The sequence below is a fragment of the Pan troglodytes genome, chromosome 3, assembly GCF_028858775.2.
Source record: "Pan troglodytes isolate AG18354 chromosome 3, NHGRI_mPanTro3-v2.0_pri, whole genome shotgun sequence".
In the NCBI taxonomy this organism is placed as follows: domain Eukaryota; kingdom Metazoa; phylum Chordata; class Mammalia; order Primates; family Hominidae; genus Pan; species Pan troglodytes.
The window spans coordinates 157,009,474-157,031,571 of NC_072401.2; the positions used below are offsets into that span (position 1 = coordinate 157,009,474).

At 37.6% G+C, this 22,098-nt stretch overlaps 1 protein-coding gene across 3 annotated transcripts in view; it reads left to right on the top strand.

Moving 5' to 3' along the window:
* The window catches only part of NPY2R (neuropeptide Y receptor Y2), a 43,594-nt gene extending 21,730 nt beyond the window's left edge, over window positions 1-21,864 (top strand). The window contains exons 1-2 of one of the 3 annotated variants that reach the window (XM_009448435.4): window positions 13,486-13,778; window positions 18,619-21,864. In XM_009448435.4, coding sequence (XP_009446710.1) covers window positions 18,667-19,812 — 1,146 coding nt within the window. In that variant the 5' untranslated portion in view covers window positions 13,486-13,778; window positions 18,619-18,666 and the 3' untranslated portion in view covers window positions 19,813-21,864. Of the gene's footprint in view, window positions 1-13,485; window positions 13,779-18,618 lie in introns of those variants that run through there. The other 2 variants (XM_009448436.5, NM_001012637.1) reach the window with 2 other exon arrangements.
* Window positions 21,865-22,098: the final 234 nt, after the last annotated feature.

Below are 22,098 nucleotides of genomic sequence, written 5' to 3' on the forward strand. Positions count from 1 at the left end.
AAGATATTCACCCATTAAGTGCTTCTTAAAATTAGGTATAAATGAAAAAATATTTGGAGAGTTTGATAATTGCAGATTGCGTCTCTCATGCCAAGAGATTCTTTGACCTTAGAGTCCGGGGCAGAGTCTGGGAATCTGCATTATTGACAGGAACACCAGACAATTTTGATGAAGAGAACCAAATCCTAGCACCACAGTTGAGAAATATAGCCCTAGTTTTTTAATAATCTATTCCATATTTGTATTTTATCCACTATGCTTATTTAAATATAATCTTAGTATTATAATATAACCTATATTTTATTCCATCTATTAATATTACCATCTTAGTGGCATATAATATAATGTACAATCCACTTAACAGAAGGCTATATTTACATTTTCTGTATGCATTCCCTGTTTCAGGTAAACTCAATTAGGTAATTGGAATCTCCAAACAAAACGATTTCTTTATCAAATTTAGATGTGCTAGCAGACCAAGAGCAAGATGAATGAACCAGTCAGAAGCTTTACTACAGCTATTTTTAAAACTGCCATGAAATACAAGAAATCACAAAAAGATGCCAGAGGACAGAGCTGTTAGAAGATTATAAGACTGTGTAACATTTGCTCTTAGTTATTAGTGTTAAGAAAATAACTCAGTGATGATAAGGAAAGTGTAGAATGGATTCCAGAAAACGAAAGTTTTATTCAAGTGTCATCTACATGTTAAAGGATTAAATTGAAGGTCTTAGTAATTATTTCTAAAATGAAAAAAAATCATAAATGCATTGCCCATGCATGATAATATGGTCTTCAGAAGCTTAGGAGATCTTGCTGCTAAAATCCAAAAATGGAACTAAACCAAAATTACACTCCTTTTACATCCTGGTCGGTGTCTAACATTTTATAGTTTGAGCATTCTTCTGACAGCTTCACTTTTTCTGCTTCTTCTTTTTTTCCCCAATATGGGTTACTGACACCTCAGCATGAACTACCTTAGAGGCTTTCCTGAGAGTAGGTTATCATGGAGGGAAGGAGAGGATAAAGCACCGAAAAGAAAATTCACATAGTTTACCTTTTAAACTTTGAAGGAGTCATCAATGATGGCAAGAAAGATGCTGAAGAGAATGGCCAAATGCTAATATAATTATCTTGATCATAAATGATATAATCGTGGGCTCAACGGGACTGAAATTGAGATTACAGATTGAAGTCAAGGCAGTATGGAATGGCAGGAGTGACTGAAAGTAACTAGGGCTCAGAAAGATGGTCCATGTCTTTTTGTGGATAGGATTTGAATTATGTCTGGAATTGTTTTGAGTAGTAGTTTGAATTAGGGAAGAGAAAAAGGTAGCTAAAGAGCCTTTTAATAAGGGAATAGGGAAGGTGTGCAGGTGCCTGAAGGAGAGAGTCATAGTCAAGAGTGGTGGGGCTGAAGTAACAGAATCACATGTGGCCCTGTGAGTGCCTTCCAGATGTACCAAAGAGGACTCTCTGGGGCCAGAGGGGGGATCTCATCATCTGTATACTTATAAAGCACCTCCGGTGATTCTAATGTGGGCCTTCAGTTCAAAGGAGCTCATCTAGGCTATAGAGTTTGAGGGAAAGAATTGTGTGGATGGGACAGTAAAATTCCTATTTATTTTAAGAGATGTCATGAATTAAATAGCTAATAGGTTGAGTTCCACACTTCACTTTTCCAGAACTATCTTTGTTAAAAGAAATTTTACATAATATATATTATTTTCATCGCTCAAAATACTAAGGTTCATTTGGGAAAATTCAAAAAGAAAGATGAAGAAAGAATTAATATAGTACTCATGCCATAAATATAGTTAACTTTTGTATATATTTACTCTGAGTTTTTTTCATTGTCATGTTTAAAAATATGTGATTATAATTTACATCCAACTTCATATCTTGCACTTAAATACTTTTTTTGTGGTAAACATGTTTCATTTTATATAGGTTTTCAGTAATGAGTTTAGTAGTGGTGTCATATATGAATGACTATTAAATTATTTGTAGGTATCATATTTCTGAATAAACCTAAGGTCACAAATGGGAGTGTAAACCTACTTATAATTTATGCTATTGTGTGACTTCTCTACTTTTCCTTATGTGCCTGTATGTCCCCTCTCCCACTTCTTCCTTCCTTCCTTCTTTCCTGCCTGCTTTCCTTCCTTCTTACTTTCTTCCCTTCTTTCCTGACTAGGAGGAGCTCTCTGTCATCCTTGCTAGAGTGGGATGAAGCAGAACAATTCAAAGAACTCCATAAAATACTGACGTATGCATGCCTGCACATATATACAAGCTTTTATTAAACCCTCTCTATAAGTGAAAAAAAATAGATTCCTAATAGTAACTTTCACTGAAAAACATTCTGGGGTAATCATATGTTAAGGAACTAACATGAATAGCTAAATTAAATGGTTTCTCCATAAGTGAGCAAAATATAATATGTATAGACATGGTCTGAGAGCAAAAACTTCATGGTGCCCCCCAGGCCAAAAGAAGCACCTAAGACTACATCTTATCAAGTAGATAGGTCCATTTGAAAAACACACATATAAATTGAAAAAATTGTATTATTTTATTCTTAATAAACACAACTACATACTAATGAGATATATGTGTGCCTGGCGGGCTCTGCACAACTTCTCACGCCACTTCTACTCTCATTTCCTGTTCCTCTCTGACTTTCCACATGATAATTTCTTTGTATCACAGCAACTATTTCTTAAACCAAGCTTCATAAAAATATGTCATCAAAAGGTATGTGGCACAATTTCATACTGACCCTGTGAAATAGCTCAAGCTGTACTTTGTGCAGTGCCTAATAGATATTAAATGTTGGTATCTAACAGGTATTGAGCATGTCTGGGCTTTCCTCTAAAATGTCAAATACCCCATGAGCACTCATGTGAATTTGCTGTGGTTATCTGGGTTACATCAGTGCAAAATTGGGAACCATGCACTTAGCATCATCTGAAAATTTTAATTTGTTCTACATGTTTCATAGTTATATGCCTGATGAAAGCATTCAATAGCATGAATATGAATAAATAACCCTTTTTCAGTGGAGTCAAACCAAATACCAAATTAGTAAATTTCACAATTAATTATATATAAATATATGTATATAAAAAATATATGTCTTTAAAAGTTATATATATAAAACATTTAAAATTAAGTAATATGCCTATGATATAAAGTACTACATATTTTTATATATCAAATATATTTTATAAATATATATCAAATATCTTATATAAATATAAATATATAATATATTTGATATATATATTATATATAATATATATATTTGATATATATATTTTTTTCTGTTGGGGGAAGCTAAGTGATTTCACTGACTTTCAGTGTCAGATGCCCTTGTCAAATTTAATATATGCCTCTTATTTTACAGTGGAGAAATCTGAAGTTCAGATAGATTAAATGACATTTTCAAATCACATAGCAAGTGAACCACATGTTCAAGACATTGCTCAGATCTTCTAAGACCAACTTCTATGCATTACTCAACAATAAGGCCATGTGTAGAGTACAGGTAGCTCTCCACACTTCCTTCCTCCTGGGCTATACTACCCAATGAAAGTAGTGTTGAGAATGTGGCAGTTAAATATTGAAATTGGTTACTAGGAAACCTTGCATTGTGTTCTTGCCTAGGATTTTAACAAGCTTAAATACCATTCAGTTTAAGTAAACCAATACAAGAGTAAATCTACTTAAAACCTACAGTCTGGAAGTAGAAATTGCCTCCTAGTGTAATTTTTCCTTTTTACAAATTGTTTATGTGTACTGAACACCATGTTCATCTAAGTGCACACATTGTAAATACCCCTTCTATTTTCATTGTGTATTCTTACCTATTGGGCTTCTACTGGCAGAGAAATTTTTAGATTTTGCAGTCTCTGGCTCTGCCTTTACTGGAAAATTGCTCTTTAATGTGTGTATTGAACAAACAAACAACATCTAAAATAGAGTATAAGGCCCTAGGAATACAGCTAACAAGGGACATGAAAGACCTCTGCAAGGAGAAATACAAACTACTGCTCAAGGAAATGAGAAGACACAAACAAATGGAAAAACATTTCATCCTCACAGATAGAAAGAATCAATATTGTTAAAATGGCCATACTGCCCAAAGTAATTTATAGATTCGATGCTATTCCCATCAAACTACTATTGCCATTCTTCACAGAATTAGAAAAAAACTACTTTAAAATTTATATGGAACCAAAAAAGAGCCCATATAGCCAAGACAATCCTAAGCAAAAAGAACAAAACTGGAGGCATCATACTACCTGACTTCAAACTATATACAAGTCTACAGCAACCAAAATAGCATGGTACTTGTACCAAAACAGAAATATAGACCAATGGAACAGAACAGAGACCTCAGAATTAACACCACAAATCTGCAACCATCTGATCTTTGACAAACTGGACAAAAACAAGCTATGGGGAAAGGTTTCCTTATTTAATAAATGGTGCCAGGAAAACTGGCTAGCCATATGCAGAAAACTGAAACTGGACCCCTTCCTTACACCTTATACAAAAATTAACTTAAGATGGATTAAAGACTTAAACGTAAAACCAAACCCCAAACCATAAAAATCCTAGAGAAAATCTAGGCAATACCGTTAACGACATAGGCATGGGCAAAGACTTCCTGATGACAACAGCAAAAGCAACTGCAACAAAAGCCAAAATTGACCATTAAACTAAAGAGCTTCTGCACAACAAAGTAAACTATCATTGGAATGAACAGACAACCTTATACAATGTGAGACAAGTTTGCAATATACCCATTTGACAAAGGTCTAATATCAAAAATCTACGAAGAACTTAACCAAATTTATAAGAAAAAACAAACAACCCCATAAAGAAGTGGGCAAAGGATCGGAACAGACACTTCTCAAAAGAAGACATTACGTGGTCAACAAACATATGGGGAAAAAAAGCTCAACATCACTGATCATTAGAGAGAGAAATGCAAATCAAAACCACAGTGAGATGCCATCTCATGTCAGTCAGAATGGTGATTATTAAAAAGTTAAGAAACAATAGATGCTGAAGAAGCTGTGGAAAAATAGGAACACTTTAACACTGTGTGGGATTGTAAATTAGTTCAAACATTGTGGAAGACAGTGTGACGATTCCTCAAGGATCTAGAACCAGAAATACCAATTGACCCAGTGATCCCATTACTGGGTATATACTCAAAGGAATATAGATCATTCTACTTTAAAGACACACGTACATGTATGTTTACTGCAGCACTATTTACAATAGTAAAGACATGGAACCAACCCAAATGCCCATGAATGATAGACTAGATAAAGAAAATGTGGTACATATACATCATGGAATACTATGCAGCCATAAAAAGGAATGAAATCATGTCCTTTGCAGGGACATGGATGAAGCTGGGAGCCATCATCCTCAGCAAACTAATGCAGGAACAGAAAATCAAACACTGCATGTTCTCACCCATAAGTGGGAGTTGAACAATGAGAACACATGGACACAGGGAGGGGAACAACACACACTAGGACCAGTTGGTGGTTTGGGGGTGAGGGGAGGGAGAGCATTAAGACAAACTGCTAATGCACGTGGGGCTTAAAACCTAGATGACGGGTTGATAGGTGCAGCAAATCACCATGGCACAAGTGTACCTACGTAACAAACCTACACGCTCTGCACTTGTATCCTGGAACTTAAAGTAAAATAAAATAAAATAAAATATAAAACTACAAATGCAAACAATATATATACTGCAAGGCAAAGGGATGGGTAATGATATTTCTCTTAGACTATCATCAATTCCTTCCCTCCATTGTATATACGTGCCATTTTCTCATTCACAGGTAGAGTATATTCCTCTTCTCCCTTTGTATATAGTGTGATCTTAGAGACTTGTTTCCCCCAAAGGATCAGCAGAAGAGATGTTCTGGGCCTTGAGAGGTCATAAGAAGCCTTATAGTTTCTGCCTGGGTCACATAGAACACTCTCTTTTAGAAGCTTTTCTCTTTGTAAAGCTAAAATCCATGTTATAAGTCTAAATACTCTGAGACTGTCATGTGTAAACAGGGGGAAGCATGAGCCTCCAAGTACTATCACCAACTCAGCCCAGGAGCCAGGACATGTGAGTCAAGTTACCATCATTCTTCAGTTGATGCCACATGGATCAGAGATGAACCGCCTAACTGGGCCTTTCCTGAACTTCTGACCCACAAAGAGCAACATAAAATAACTGTTTTAAGCCACTGAGTTTTGGGGTAGTTTGTTAGGTTGCAATAAGAAAGCAGGATGATCACATGCCCTTTTAATGTCACGTTGGAGCATCATCTTAAGACCCTAAAGGTCAGTTGACTTGCCAGGTTAAAGTGACTTATTTAGTTTGACTTATTGTGTGCCCTAGATTACAGTCCAGCCCCATAAAGTTTGATGCAAACTTATAGAAAATTGTGAAATTTTATTTTTCCCAGCAGAGATGCAAATAATTTCTGCCTGGTGAGAAATATAAGTCCAAAAGTTATGGCTTTATAGCACAGCAGGATATCTACCACTTTTGCATTAACGCATCAGTCTTATCCAGGATTCTTCCTTTCACTGACTATATATGCATTCACATTTGGGATCCTACTTTGAACCAGCTTTGTTGTTGTGCCGGTTCCCTTTAATTTATCAATTAAATAGATCTTTGACATATACTCACTATATATTTTGTTTGAGAATAATGTCTTTAACTTTGGAAATTATACTTTGACATATGTAAAAGATTGTTCTTCACCACTGGGTTCTACATTGACTCAGTATCACATATCCCAGTTAAATGCAATGGAGAAATATATTTCATAAAGAAGATGGTATCCCAATGCTGGCTAAAGCCAAGAAGTATTTCTATCTAGGTTTACAAAGGGTTGGGGTACCTCCTCCATAAAGCATTTCTCTAATTCTTCCCATACATAAGATTCATTTAAAACAAAAACAAAAACAAAAACAAATGACCATTCCTCCTTGGGGTCTCAAAGCTGCTGTCAGAGTCCACTCAGAAATCTCAATCTGTTTAATGTATTTCTTTATTTAAAAGCCTGTGTACCCTTAACAGACTAGAGACAATCAATAGCAAGTCTGTGTGCAATTCATCTTTACACGGACAGTGTCTAGCATACAGTCTCAATAAAGATTTCTTTGTAGGAGTGGTGCGTAATAAAATCGTATATGGATTTTATATAATTCTTTTGTATAATAAAAGAGTAATGAGTCATGAATTAAATGCTACTTGCATTATTCATTTCATGTTCTGAAATTTTTATTTTGAATAAAACATTTCACCATCTCCAAAATGCTATGTGAAAACTGTATATAAATCTTTCACTTCCCCTTTCTCAGGAGATATCAATAGTAATTTAGCATGAGAAAGAGCTTTGATTTTACTTGTACTCTTTTTAAAAAAATTAAAACTTAAATTTGTTTTCAGTGTATGATTCAAAAATATATATCAAATTATGTCTCTATATGCTACAAGGATAAACACTTATTAAATAAAATTGAAATTTCTAAAATGGTGCATGTTTCCTCTTTAGCCATGGGTCTTCTGTGCATGTTTCAGATAATCAAATGAAAATTTGCATTGATTAAATTCTGAATTCCACTTAAAAATGTCCCTTCCTTTGTTCTTAGTTAAAATTCAAACTGTGAATCATTTGCATTTAAATACCCTTTTAGATTTGGTTCCTTACCAGTATCAATATCCATTTGGATGATTGCTAAAAAGTAAAAATCTCAGCAACATGCTGCATATGTTGCTTATAATCCTGCTTAATTGCTTTGAATTTGCAATTAAAAACTCAAAACAAAAATAAAAAGCCAAATCCACAGAAATAAAAATCATAGCAAATGATATGCCCAGTTTAGGAAGTAGCATACGTTTTACTTTGAATGACTACTTGCTTTTCTTGAATAAGACACCTGCCTTATTCATATTGCATACAAATATTTTAAGAAATTTAGCCTATGAGATTTGTGAAGTTCACGATTTGAAGACCATTTCTTGCCCATTCAAACTTTACTGGACTACTCGCTAAAAATGAAGGTCAGAGAAGGAAGTCAATTTTTCATCAGAACAAACTTGATTAGATTGACTAGTTTTTCAAAAAATGAAGTTTTTTTTAAAAAGACTATTTTAAAGTAGTACATTTATATAGACTTTTTTATATGTGTATTTGATGCAGCCCCAATTATATCTGTTCAGGTATTAACTCCTTCTGCTCCTTCTCCTCCATGAAAGGAAAAGCAGGCATAGATCCAAACAGAAATATCCATATGACCTATTGAGAATCTATATTACAACCAAATGGCCATTAGGATATCTAGGTTCCATAATTTTTGCTACAAGGCAATTATTGAAACTTTAAATACTAGTTCTACAAGAGGGACTTAATAAGCTTAAAAATATTCACTAAATGTATCAAGCATTTAAATAAAGCAAGACAATCAGTTTTCAATATGCTAAACATCATAACTACATGTTCAGCTAGTTTGATTATTAATATTTCCTAACTAGGAACTTATTAGGCTTTGTTTGTTTAACCTAAGAAGTTAAGTACATGACTTTATTAGCTTCTCTGAGCTTTTCTTACATTACTGGAGTTAAGATAATTCTTCCACTTCAGCTGGCTGTGCTCACTCTTTGGTCCTGTGCTCTTCCTCCCTTCCTCAAATTTCTTCCTTTTGGCCAGTGGCCTGATTTGTGGGTTTACTTCTTTTCTTTGGGAATCAGCTTCCACATTCCAGCCGAACTGCACCACTTTGTTCTGTCTGTGGCTTAAGTCAGGTTGATATGGCTTACAAGTTATTCAATAATCTCTCAGGGAACCCTGATATTAAGGTGAGGGGAAAAAAAAAACGAAAAAACTAGCTTTCTGGCAGAGTGAAAACAGGAAACCCTGGAATCCAAAGAAACTTATTCTCTTGTGCTTTTTTTCCCTCCTGATTTAGTTTCCCCATTTCAATCTTCCCCACCTGGGGCCACTGAAATTTTATACTGAACACTTTACGTGGACTCCATGTTACCTGAAGTATTTGCCTTTTCATGGAAGAAGTTTCTTGGTTTTCCCATCATTCAATTTAACCTTTGTGGTTAAGGTTTATGTAGTGTGAACTTGGCTTAAGGAAAAAATTTTAAAATACCTTGCTCTTACTCCCTGCTGGATTTATGTGAAAGAAATAACTGGACAAAGGTACTGCAAATATATCCAAGATCATTTCTCACAGTTTTGTCCATAACAACAATAACTCATGAGAATATAATCATACAGTTTATGACTAGGCAACCATTAAAGGAAGGATGTATATTTATATTAAGGAAATGGAAATATGTTTTTGACATATTTTTAAGCTTAAAAGTTGAGAAGGCAGGCTACAAGTTAATTAAAAGTAGAGATTTTACACCAATATGCTGATGATGGTCATGCTGGATGATGAAATTTTAGACTTTATACAGTCCACCACTTACGCTCCCTATGTGGCTACAGTTGTCATTCTGTATACTGGGGCGGGGGGCGGGGAGAGCAGCAATTGGTTTCAGGACCCCTGCATATGCCAAAATCCTTGCATATTCATGTCTGGCAGTCAGCCCTGCAGAACCACATATATGAAAAATGGACCTTCTGTAAAGGCCATTTCACATCCGCAAACACTGTATTTTCCATTTGTGTTTGGGTGAAAAAGATCTGAGTTTAAGTGGACCTGTGCAGTTCAAACTGTGCTGTTCAAGGGTCAACTATATTTAGTTTTACATTCAAATTAACTACAATTCAATAAAATTTAAAATTTCAGTTCTTCAGTTGCACTAGCCACACGTCAAGTGCTCAATAACCACATATGTCTAGTGGCTACTGTACTGCACAGCCCAGATACAAAACATTTCCATTATTGCAGAAAGTTCTGTGGGACTGCATTGTTTTAGATAATGCCTATTTCTTCTATGATGTTTTTGTTTATTCTAACTTTTACAATGATTATAATTTTTATAATCAAAATAACAATGAAATTATTTATACCATGGGGGAAGCATCTTTGCTGTTAAAATGAAATTACACTGAAGGAAATCTGTATCATGATTTTCTTTATCTAATAAGTATGTATCACAAGTGGTCCTCAATACTGATATTATTGAACTTTTTTAATGGAGAGCTTTTCTGAAATTTCATCTAGCTATCTAAAATATTTGGATTGTTCAGTTATTCAACAAATCTCTTACTTCAGAGTCTCCTTGGGAATATCTATTCAACCAGAAATGGAAAAGAAAATTACTTATTTGGCAACTAATCTTTGGCTGTATTCCTTTTGTATTTCTGTGCATTGAGAAATGGTCTATGGGGTAGGGGAAATGGTAGTAGAACTATGTTTTAAATATTTAAGGAGATTTGTCAGACATCAAATATTAATGTAACAGGTTACAATATTGGAGGCCCATGATGAGTCAGGCTGCTATCTATCTATCTATCTATCTATCTATCTATCTATCTATCATCTATCTATCTATCTATCTATCTATGATTTCTTATTTATTTTGGCCTGTCCACTAGGAGTTTTGGATTTTTAAAAATTAATTTGGTTTATTTAAAATTCAGAAGATTTTTAACAATATGGATTTTGCTTCTCTTAAAAATCGTATCTGAGAATACTGAATCAAGATTTTTGCAGGCCAGCTGAGTGTAATCTGAGAAGCAATCTCCCCATTTAGCTATAGCATGTGCTTTTGTGCTCTTCAAGGTGTTATGGCAATCAACATTTTCCACTCTCTCCTACAACCTAGCATGCTGGTCCATTTATGTCATTGGCCCTAACCATGCAGGCATCTGAGTTTGAGTCTGTTGTCTATTTGAAGAGCAGTCACAGCACATATTCTGGTTAGAAATGGAATTTCCTGAGCAACTAAATGATTTGATACAAAAGAAATCAAGCATCAATAATCTTGTCCTATTTCAATTTGGATTAATCGATATTTCACCACCACTTCCACAAACTCCCAAACTCCTGTCAGTGTCACAACTGGGTTTATGGACATTCATCAGAGTGGTTCGTTGTTACTACAATACACAGGATATGTATGCACATTTAAGGATATGAATTAGACTGTGATGCACAAAAGTGTCATAAGCTAATTCCCACAGCTCTCCTTGATAATATGATACACTATGAAGTGACTTTCATTTCAGTTTATCAGTTTCTCATCCAATTCTGAACTTTATTAAAGGACATTAATCAGAGAGACCATTTACTCTTTTGAGGTTGCTGACTAGATGTCTGTGGAACTATATGAATCTACTAAGACAAACACACATCTATAAGAGAGTGAGGCAAATAGTTGGTTATGGCTGCTAATACGCTTCTGAAAGGCAATTTTAAAGAAGATAAAATGTGTTTTGTGCAATCAATGTCAGTGAAATCAGTTGAATTTTCCAAAGCAATTGCCCTAAAAGACAACACTCATCTGTTTTGCTGGATATTTGATTTGTTTTTGTGGTCATTGTTTAAATCCATTTCTACTCTTTTAAAGTTATAACTTATTGGTATATGGTTCATTCTTCACCAATGCAGATATATTGAGAAGAATGGAACCTGTCACACATAACACATATTTGGGCAAAGAGTACTTTCTTAAGGAAAAAACAAACAAAACAAAACAAAACAAAAACAACTACTAAAAGACTTTAAGTGGAACTGTGTAGAACATGTTAAACATTTCCATTTCTGTTTACCTTTGTTTCTAGGTATTTGAAAAGCCCAGGCTGCTTTGTTTTATAAACAATTCCTATACTCCTGTGGGCATAATACTATATTAACTGAAGATTAATTTCAGGTTACACTGTAAAAATGCCTTACAAATGCAATACCATTAGGGTGTGGAAAACCCTGAAGGAACTGAAAATCCAATCCATTTGAGGGAAGCCTTTAATTAACATCTTGGAGAATATGTATTACCTTTTTAAACAGATAAATATATTTTTTTCATTTTAGAGTAGCGGAATCTAATCTTAATCTAATCTTTTAGGAGTATATTTCAGAGAAATTCCAAGCACACCAGTATGACCATCCTTATTTCAGAAATGACAATGCATAGAGGAAAAGTAATGTGTGCAAAGCCTCCGAAGAGGATGGTTAAGTAAAGACTTAGGTTACCAGTATCAGGCTTTCGTTTTTGTATGTAGGTAGCTCTACTGCCTCCTCTTAAAACCAACAAAGGAAAGAGAGACTGGCTGCAAACTTTTAGAAGGAATGGCTTCGAATAGGGTTCCTGGGAGGAATCCCGAGGAAATAGACGCTGCTGCTCTGCTGATTGTCTCCACTATCCTGTTTTGCTCCTACCCACTAATCCAGCCTGGGAGGCTCTGGGCATTAGCGGAAGGCTTCACCACAAGGAGACAGGAGCGAGTATTCCATAGGCATGCGCTCCTAGTGGCACGAGTGGCTTGGGTCAGGATCAAAGAGTGAAGGATCCGGAAGTCAGCTATCTGGAGAGAGAGAGAGAGAGATTGTGTTTTATTCGTGTCCCATAGCTTTCCTATCCTATCCCTATCCTAGCTTTTAACCTGAGCCAGAGCTCACTACACAGGTTCCTGGCTATCGAGTCTGAATCTGCACTACTCAACTTATAAACTGTCTGCAGACACCTGTTAGGGAAATTGCTGATCATGGGCAGCAGGATCTGAACTCGCTTTACCTTCTTGTTTGGAGCACAGGGACCGCCCAGCTAGAGGAGCACCAGCGCACTGCGCCCCAGCCCTGGGCGAGGGTGCGGAGGATTTGTTCTCGGTGCAATCCTGCTGGCGCTTTTCCGGGGTTCTGCGCGGATCCAGCTCCCCATCTCTGCTCCTACACACACAAAAGAAAACAACTCTCGATTGGAAGTTGTGGAATTTTCTCAGCCCCTACGAGGCGCGGGGATTCTCCAGCCCCGACCCTCCTCCCGCCAGCCTGAGGTCTCCTTCGCTCGCCTGCCTTGCTAGGGACCTCAGTCCCTCAGCCGCAGCTGGGTCTGTCCGCCCCGCCTTTGCCCTCGCCTTTTCCCGGGGCGGATTTGGTGAAGTCGGCCTCAAGTCCAGGAGGTCTGTCTTCGCCGGGCCATCTCTCGCGGAACTGGGGGTTAGAGAGCAAAGGGAGAGATTCGTGGAAGGGAAGGGAGGTAGGGGTGGCGCAAACGCCCAGAGTATCAAACTTGGGGGTGGCACAGCAGGTGACAGCAGCAGCTGCAGGTGGTGGCTGGGGACCCGCGAGGGGGCGCCCCTCTGGGTAAGGTCTGGCTGAGCGGGCTTGCAAGCCCGGGAGGCGGCTGAGAGACCCTGGACACTGTTCCTGCTCCCTCGCCACCAAAACTTCTCCTCCAGTCCCCTCCCCTGCAGGACCATCGCCCGCAGCCTCTGCACCTGTTTTCTTGTGTTTAAGGGTGGGGTTTGCCCCCTCCCCACGCTCCCATCTCTGATCCTCCCACCTTCACCCGCCCACCCCGCGAGTGAGTGCGGTGCCCAGGCGCGCTTGGCCTGAGAGGTCGGCAGCAGACCCGGCAGCGCCAACCGCCCAGCCGCTCTGACTGCTCCGGCTGCCGGCCCGCGCGGCGCGGGCTGTCCTGGACCCTAGGAGGGACGGAACCGGACTTGCCTTTGGGCACCTTCCAGGGCCCTCTCCAGGTCGGCTGGCTAATCATTGGACAGACGGACTGCACACATCTTGTTTCCGCGTCTCCGCAAAAACGCGAGGTCCAGGTCAGTAAGTGTAATTCCTAACTCTGATCACCTCCTGGGAACAAGAAAATCCCTAGAGGAGCGCTCGGTTCCTATGAAGAGGGACATGAGGAGGTCCTCATGAGTGTATGGACTTTTTCCTCCTCCTTTAGGCGGGAGGTGGCGGTTTGGAGGATGTAATACCATCCCCATTTTCTACTTTCTCTAGATTTTCCCTTTTCTGTTGAAGATTATTTACTATTTCCTTGACCCTTCTTTGAGATAGGTCATTATCTTTCCAGAACAGTAAGTTGTTATTGTTCCTGCCTCTTTAAAAATCGAACACTCGTCTAAAGCAGAAGGTCCTATTGGATTCTCCAAAGCCGTTCAAGAGGAGACACATTCATTTAAGCGTTTGCTCATTTTCCATCAGAAAGGCTCACCCACTGGCAGGAGCTTTTGGTGGCAGGGAAAGAGGCAAAATTAAAAGCTTTGAGACTTTTTGCAATAGGTACACATCATTTAAAATTCAGTGACATGAAATGGAGATGCTGTTTCCAAAGAAAGGCTTCCCACACCCTTTGGTGAATATTTTCAACTTTCTACTGATTAGCCAAACAATCATGTCTTGTATGTAGCATTCTTGAAACTTCCCTTCTTCCCCCTCCCCTGCCCCCATTCCTAGAACTAATTAGTGTAGGCAAATGCAGGGCTTTTGATTTCTGAGACTGATTTCTGAGATATTTTTCCCTGGGAAAAATGTTCTGGAAGATATTGTGCTTGATAAGATGTGTAGGTTTACTAAGGCCAACCTGTGACAATATTGTTGCAAAAAGCCCCCACAGATTTAAACATCTCTCCTCAAAGCATGAACTGGTCTCTGACTCAAATAACTTGAGGTTATTTGAATCTTGGGTGGTGGGCTGTTGGGGGAAGTCCTGAAACTCTTTTCCTATTCTGCAAAGAAATGTTTCTATGACAAAGTTTCTAAGGATTCCCTTATTCAGGAAAATTGTACCAGTAAAAGTTCTCTTTAAATGTCTTAAAGTAATGTAAATATCTCATTTTGCCTTATTTCAAAGAAAGGTTATTCCCTTGTCTGCTTGCTGTTTCCTTTGTGTGCTTTTGATGGCAACTTCCTCTGTGTACCATTTTCCTTTCCCACTTTTCCAGAAGTGCTGTCATGAAATGATGCATTTTCTGCTCTGGGTAATGTTTTGACCTGGCTGAAGGCCAATAACCTGCTTAAGCACAGCTAACACTGTCTATATTCTAAGAGCTTGTAGATCAACAACCATTCCTACAGAGAAGTTGTAAATAAAAGGGCTTCAAAATTTATAAAACAAGACTGAGAAGAAAAAGCAAAGCAAATCAAAAAATCAAGTATACTCTTCCTCCTAGTATCCTTCAATCTCATGCTTCCTCTCAATTTAGTCAGGTATAACCTCCAAAGTCCAGCCTCTTGGAGTCTCTTTAATTCTGTAAATGGCTAAATGGCTTGTCAGGATTGAGTAACTGTACTCTAAAACCAGTCTCTTTCTTAGTCTAGGGGATATGGTGTGGCCTATCAAATATACACTCCAAGATATGAATGGTTTGTTTCAGATTTCTCTAATTACTAAGGAATGGAGGCACATGTGAAAAGAGGCTGGGGCTCCTTGGAATGTTCTACGTGAAATTTATGCAGAGGGAGCAGGAATATATCAGTACGGCAAACACCTGAGTACATGGAAACTCTCATGTCTCTCTGTATAGTAAGGCTCCTGTGGAAGGGTGAGTGGTAAGAGACAGAGAATGAGGGAAAGATGCGGAAAGAAAAAAAAAAAGTGAGATAAATGGAGCGGGAGAAAGAGAGTTGGGGGAGCAGAAACCTTTGAAACAGAAAGTTTTCTTTATGGGTTATACTGACAATTTAAAATGTTATAATCGGGAATTAATTTAACAGGGTCTCAGGACAATTTTTTTTTGTATAAGCAGTTATCTGATTAAGAATAAGAAAATAAGCATATGGATGTTATGTCATAGGGAAGAACCCTACATAGGCAGTTGTCTTCAGTAAAGGAAAGGATCAAAATTATACTTTCCATTTGGCTGGCATTGATTATTCAGTATAATTGTGCTTTCCTTTAGCTTTATATTTGTTCTGCCAAATTGCTGAGTACCTTTAATATGCTATATAGTGTGCTAGGGATTAAACAATGGAGGAAGAAGGTCCAGGTTCTGTCTTCAAGGAGATTGCTGTGGTGGGTAAACGAAGGAAAACAGTCACAACGTGGCATGTGGTACATGTGGCATTAGAAGTGAGCACAGGGGCTTGGGGTAACTGAGAGGCTTCCCAGTTTAAAACGGGGAGGGCAGAGAGGCATGAAAAAGGCTCAGGTGTTACTGGAATTGGAAGTAAGGCAGTATGACAGAAGTGGACAGTATATATTGGGCTGTCAGCAGAGATGAGGCCAGAGGGATATGCAGGGATGAGTTCAAGAAAAGCCTCGAATGTCAGGCTAAGGAGTTGGGATTTTCTTCTATAGGCCAGTGTTGTCAACCTGTGGGTGCAGATCCTTTGGTGGGAGAGCAAATTAATGAAAGCATATATGTATGTTATTATCAGATCACGCAAAACAGAATCTATTCAAGAATGTAAAAAAGGAGTAATTTAATTCAGATAGTTGATTAAACAAGTGATGGAAGCCAAACAATGGATGTTGAGACTACCTAGGGATTACCAAGAGCTGGAAGTCATTACTGCCTCCAGCTGGATGGACATGAGGAAGAGGTAGTGTGACCAAGGCCCCCGGAACAGGGACACCCTCTGGAATCAGAATCGCAATAGGTCTGTCCTATGAAAACCAGAGCTACAGAACTGCTGTAGAGGCACTGCCAAGAGCAGAGAGGGAGGAAGAAGAATATAGTGGCTTCTCCCTTCCTGCTGCCTGCCAGTGCCTCCCACCGACCAAACCCAGCCAGAATCCCAAGGACTTGGAGCTTGAAAATGTATTCTGTGAGAGTCAGCCCTCCTGTGGTACAGAGCAGAACAGAACAGAGGAACGGTGAGGGAAGGAGCTGGGGGGCACATAGGCCCAGCCAAGCATTATCTGTGGGCTGAATAAATATATGACTTTCCTACCAATGGTGTTAGATGCTATTAATTACAAACACATTTATTGAAAGGGTCATAAAAACAAATTCATAAAAGAAGCTCTGAATGAACAGTGGCAGCCTTTTGTGATTATGAACATATTTGAAAGGTACTACCACCATGGTGTTGGGCTCTGAATGCTTTAACAGACTGAAAAAATGAAACTTATATTAAAAAAATACATCGTAATTGTTTCAAACAATCTGGAGACATTGAGGAAAACAATATGATCACATTTGAATTTCAGAAAAAAAATTTTAATATCAGAGTAGGCATTGTCCAGTAAAATGTGAGAGCCTTAGATAGAGGTACTATCCTCTTGTCTTCACCCGGCAAAAGCCCTAGTTCAAGACATAGGTTTTTAAATGCATGATGCATGCAGGTTTGAAGAAGTAAAGGTGCCAGGATGGTAAAGCCACCCCTGGCATTGAGTAGACACTCGATTATTTCTGTTAGGTGAATGAATTAATTAATAAATAAAAGCAAAAGAGGATGGGAGGTAAGTTAGAAGATGATTAGAGTAATCATGATAAGAGATTAAGAAGAATAAAACCAATGTTGTAGAAACGATGAGAAAATAACAGGTGGAAGAGATATGTAACCTACTAGTCTGCGGGTTCTCTTAAATGTGGGGGCTAACAGAGATTTTGAGAAAGCATGAAATGTTATATGTTAGTTCAGAACTTTATTTAAGATCATTCAAAAAAGCAACTGTTCCAACCCAAGTGTCCTTAGAGCATTGAGTGGATAAAGAAAACGTGGTATGTAATACACCATGGAATACTACTCAGCTGTAAAAAAGAATGATATGATGTCTTTTGCAACAAATTGAATGGAGCTGGAGACCATTATTCTAAGTGAAGTAACTAGGATGGAAAATCAAATACAATAGGTTCTCATTTGTAAGTAGGAGCTAAGCTGTGGGTACACAAAAGCATACAGAGTGGTATAATGGACTTTGGAGACTCATAAAGGAGAGGGTTGGAATGGGAGTGAGGGATAAAAAAACTACATATTGGGTACAAGGTACACTACTTGGGTGACAGATGCACTAAAATCTGATTTTACTACCATACAATCCATCCGTGCAACCAAAAAACATTTGTACCCCAAAAGCTATTGAAATTAAATTTTAAAAAAGTAACTCTTCTATATATTTTAATACTATTTTTAATACTAAATCCTGCACCAAAAACAGAATCTGCTTGGTTTATCTGAGATAATTCATAGTCCCAAGGTTCAGGCACCAGACAAATAGTTTTAATATGTTCCCCTTTCTTATACAATTTGTTGCTGTATATTTATAAATTTGAAACAGTCAAGATAATGAAGGAAACTTTACTTTTTTATCTACCTGAAAATTAATTCAATGAATTCATAGTGGTTATACAATTCATAAAGTTTATAATATTCATTCCACTTAAAATGAAATTAATCCATTCAATAGCATTCACTTTGAAATTATGTCTATACTATCGGTATTATACTTTACCGTCATAGCATATATTTCAGAAACCTGATTTAATTGATCCATATTTGACAATAGACTTATTAAAGGGTCTATTTCATTAAAATGTTTTGCTACGCACAATTTTAGAGAGTAGAGGATATTTTGATCCCCAACCAAAATTAAACCAGTCCATTTGTGAAATTTCTTTGCTTCACCTTTGTGTTTTCCTCGTTCCATTGGTTTTTGTTGTTGTTGTTGTTGTTGTTGTTTTGTTTTATTTTGTTTTTTCTTTTTAGGTTGTAGACTCTTGTGCTGGTTGCAGGCCAAGTGGACCTGTACTGAAAATGGGTCCAATAGGTGCAGAGGCTGATGAGAACCAGACAGTGGAAGAAATGAAGGTGGAACAATACGGGCCACAAACAACTCCTAGAGGTGAACTGGTCCCTGACCCTGAGCCAGAGCTTATAGATAGTACCAAGCTGATTGAGGTACAAGTTGTTCTCATATTGGCCTACTGCTCCATTATCTTGCTTGGGGTAATTGGCAACTCCTTGGTGATCCATGTGGTGATCAAATTCAAGAGCATGCGCACAGTAACCAACTTTTTCATTGCCAATCTGGCTGTGGCAGATCTTTTGGTGAACACTCTGTGTCTACCGTTCACTCTTACCTATACCTTAATGGGGGAGTGGAAAATGGGTCCTGTCCTGTGCCACCTGGTGCCCTATGCCCAGGGCCTGGCAGTACAAGTATCCACAATCACCTTGACAGTAATTGCCCTGGACCGGCACAGGTGCATAGTCTACCACCTAGAGAGCAAGATCTCCAAGCGAATCAGCTTCCTGATTATTGGCTTGGCCTGGGGCATCAGTGCCCTGCTGGCAAGTCCCCTGGCCATCTTCCGGGAGTATTCGCTGATTGAGATCATTCCGGACTTTGAGATTGTGGCCTGTACTGAAAAGTGGCCTGGCGAGGAGAAGAGCATCTATGGCACTGTCTACAGTCTTTCTTCCTTGTTGATCTTGTATGTTTTGCCTCTGGGCATTATATCATTTTCCTACACTCGCATTTGGAGTAAATTGAAGAACCATGTCAGTCCTGGAGCTGCAAATGACCACTACCATCAGCGAAGGCAAAAAACCACCAAAATGCTGGTGTGTGTGGTGGTGGTGTTTGCGGTCAGCTGGCTGCCTCTCCATGCCTTCCAGCTTGCCGTTGACATTGACAGCCAGGTCCTGGACCTGAAGGAGTACAAACTCATCTTCACAGTGTTCCACATTATCGCTATGTGCTCCACTTTTGCCAATCCCCTTCTCTATGGCTGGATGAACAGCAACTACAGAAAGGCTTTCCTCTCGGCCTTCCGCTGTGAGCAGCGATTGGATGCCATTCACTCTGAGGTGTCCGTGACATTCAAGGCTAAAAAGAACCTGGAGGTCAGAAAGAACAGTGGCCCCAATGACTCTTTCACAGAGGCTACCAATGTCTAAGGAAGCTGTGGTGTGAAAATGTATGGATGAATTCTGACCAGAGCTATGAATCTGGTTGATGGCGGCTCACAAGTGAAAACTGATCTCCCATTTTAAAGAAGAAGTGGATCTAAATGGAAGCATCTGCTGTTTAATTCCTGGAAAACTGGCTGGGCAGAGCCTGTGTGAAAATACTGGAATTCAAAGATAAGGCAACAAAATGGTTTACTTAACAGTTGGTTGGGTAGTAGGTTGAATTATGAGTAAAAGCAGAGAGAAGTACTTTTGATTATTTTCCTGGAGTGAAGAAAACTTGAACAAGAAATTGGTATTATCAAAGCATTGCCAAGAGACGGTGGGAAAATAAGTTGACTTTCAAATCACATTAGGACCTGGACTGGGGAGGTGTGCAGTTCACTGCTCCCTGCTTGGCTTATGAAAACACCACTGAACAGAAATTTCTCCAGGGAGCCACAGGCTCTCCTTCATCGCATTTTGATTTTTTTGTTCATTCTCTAGACAAAATCCATCAGGGAATGCTGCAGGAAAAGATTGCCAACTATATGAATGGCTTCGAGGAAATAAACTGAAATTTGCTATATAATTAATATTTTGGCAGATGATAGGGGAACTCCTCAACACTCAGTGAGCCAATTGTTCTTAAAACCAATTGCACGTTTGGTGAAAGTTTCTTCAACTCTGAATCAAAAGCTGAAATTCTCAGAATTGCAGGAAATGCAAACCATCATTTAATTTCTAATTTCAAGTTACATCTGCTTTATGGAGATACTATTTAGATAACAAGAATACAACTTGATACTTTTATTGTTATACCTTTTTGAACATGTATGATTTCTGTTATTATTCCTATTGGAGCTAAGTTTGTCTACACTAAAATTTAAATCAGACTAGAGAATAATTTTTGTGGCATGTTGTAACATTTCACAGTATTTACAAGCTATTTTTGCACAGGTACATAGCTCTCATGTATTTAAAGAACACTGCAGTGTTATTTTCTTTGAAATTCATCCTCCACGGACCCATTCATACTAAATAAAACAATGTAATTACATTAAAATGGACCTATCTGTAAGAGGTACTAAAAACACTGGATTCATTTCTTCTTGCAAATGTTGTATTTCAAACCAATTTCACATAAGTTATTTATCTTCTTTTCAAAATAATTAGCTATATTTTTATATAATATGAATATATACATAAAAATTGTTTCTATAAATTGTAGAACATAGATGCTACAGTATTTTTTATTTAATTATATTATGAATAAAATTGTTATTTCAATAGTACCCGACCAAAGATGGTTAAAAACCTTCTATGTTCATAAAAAATAACAACTGAGATGTTAAAATAGTCATACGTCTTTAGATGCTGTTAAAGTTTCATTACAGTCATATTTTTGTAAATATGACAGAATTTGTGAATATATTTTTAAAGCAAAAAACTTCAACATGCATATGATATATAGTTACAACATTAATTTTATGAACTGGAGAGCTTTACTTTATGGATATATTTAAAATTCATACTATAGCTCCTATTAAATTCCTTCCATGATAGATATAAAGGACTGGTTTTTAAGTGCACTGCACTTCTGGAATACTGAAAAAGAATGAAAACAATATGTTAGATTAGGTGTAAGACTTTAAGAAGCGAACAAAAAGTAATGTATATCTGTAATATATAATCAAATGATTCATTTTTATGTTAGACTCAGCAAATTGTTCAAAAATAACCTTTTTGTCTTTTAAGTAGCAGTCACTTTGCTTAAGATGCTAATAGAAAACTGTGGTTAAAGATTTACCCTCCCTCTTGGTGAATTATTACACTGTAAGAAATGTATATGCTACTGTGTTACATGTTGTATTAGTAAATTATTAGAATCCAATTAATGATTCAATTAACATATATCTTATCCAATTCATTATGTCAATTCATTAATAAAATACCTTTTATGTAGTGGCTTTATGTTGCAATTAAAAAGTTGGGAAAATGAGAGAAATTGTGTGGAATTTTATATCAGAGTGCTTGTCTAAGACAAGGCAGTAAGACTAATGCAACTAAAAAAGAAAAATAAAGGCTGCTGTTCCACAGTTAGTCCAGCTCTCTTTCCATTCTGTACCTGAACCTGAGTCAATGGATCCACTCCTATGACTGCAATTACAATACATAATATGAGGATACGTGGATCTTCATTTTTCAGACAAGACCTTTCTTCTTAACTTCAATTCTGTATCTCTACTGGCCAATAGACCATGTCCACATGGGTGTCTCACCAGCAAATCAAAT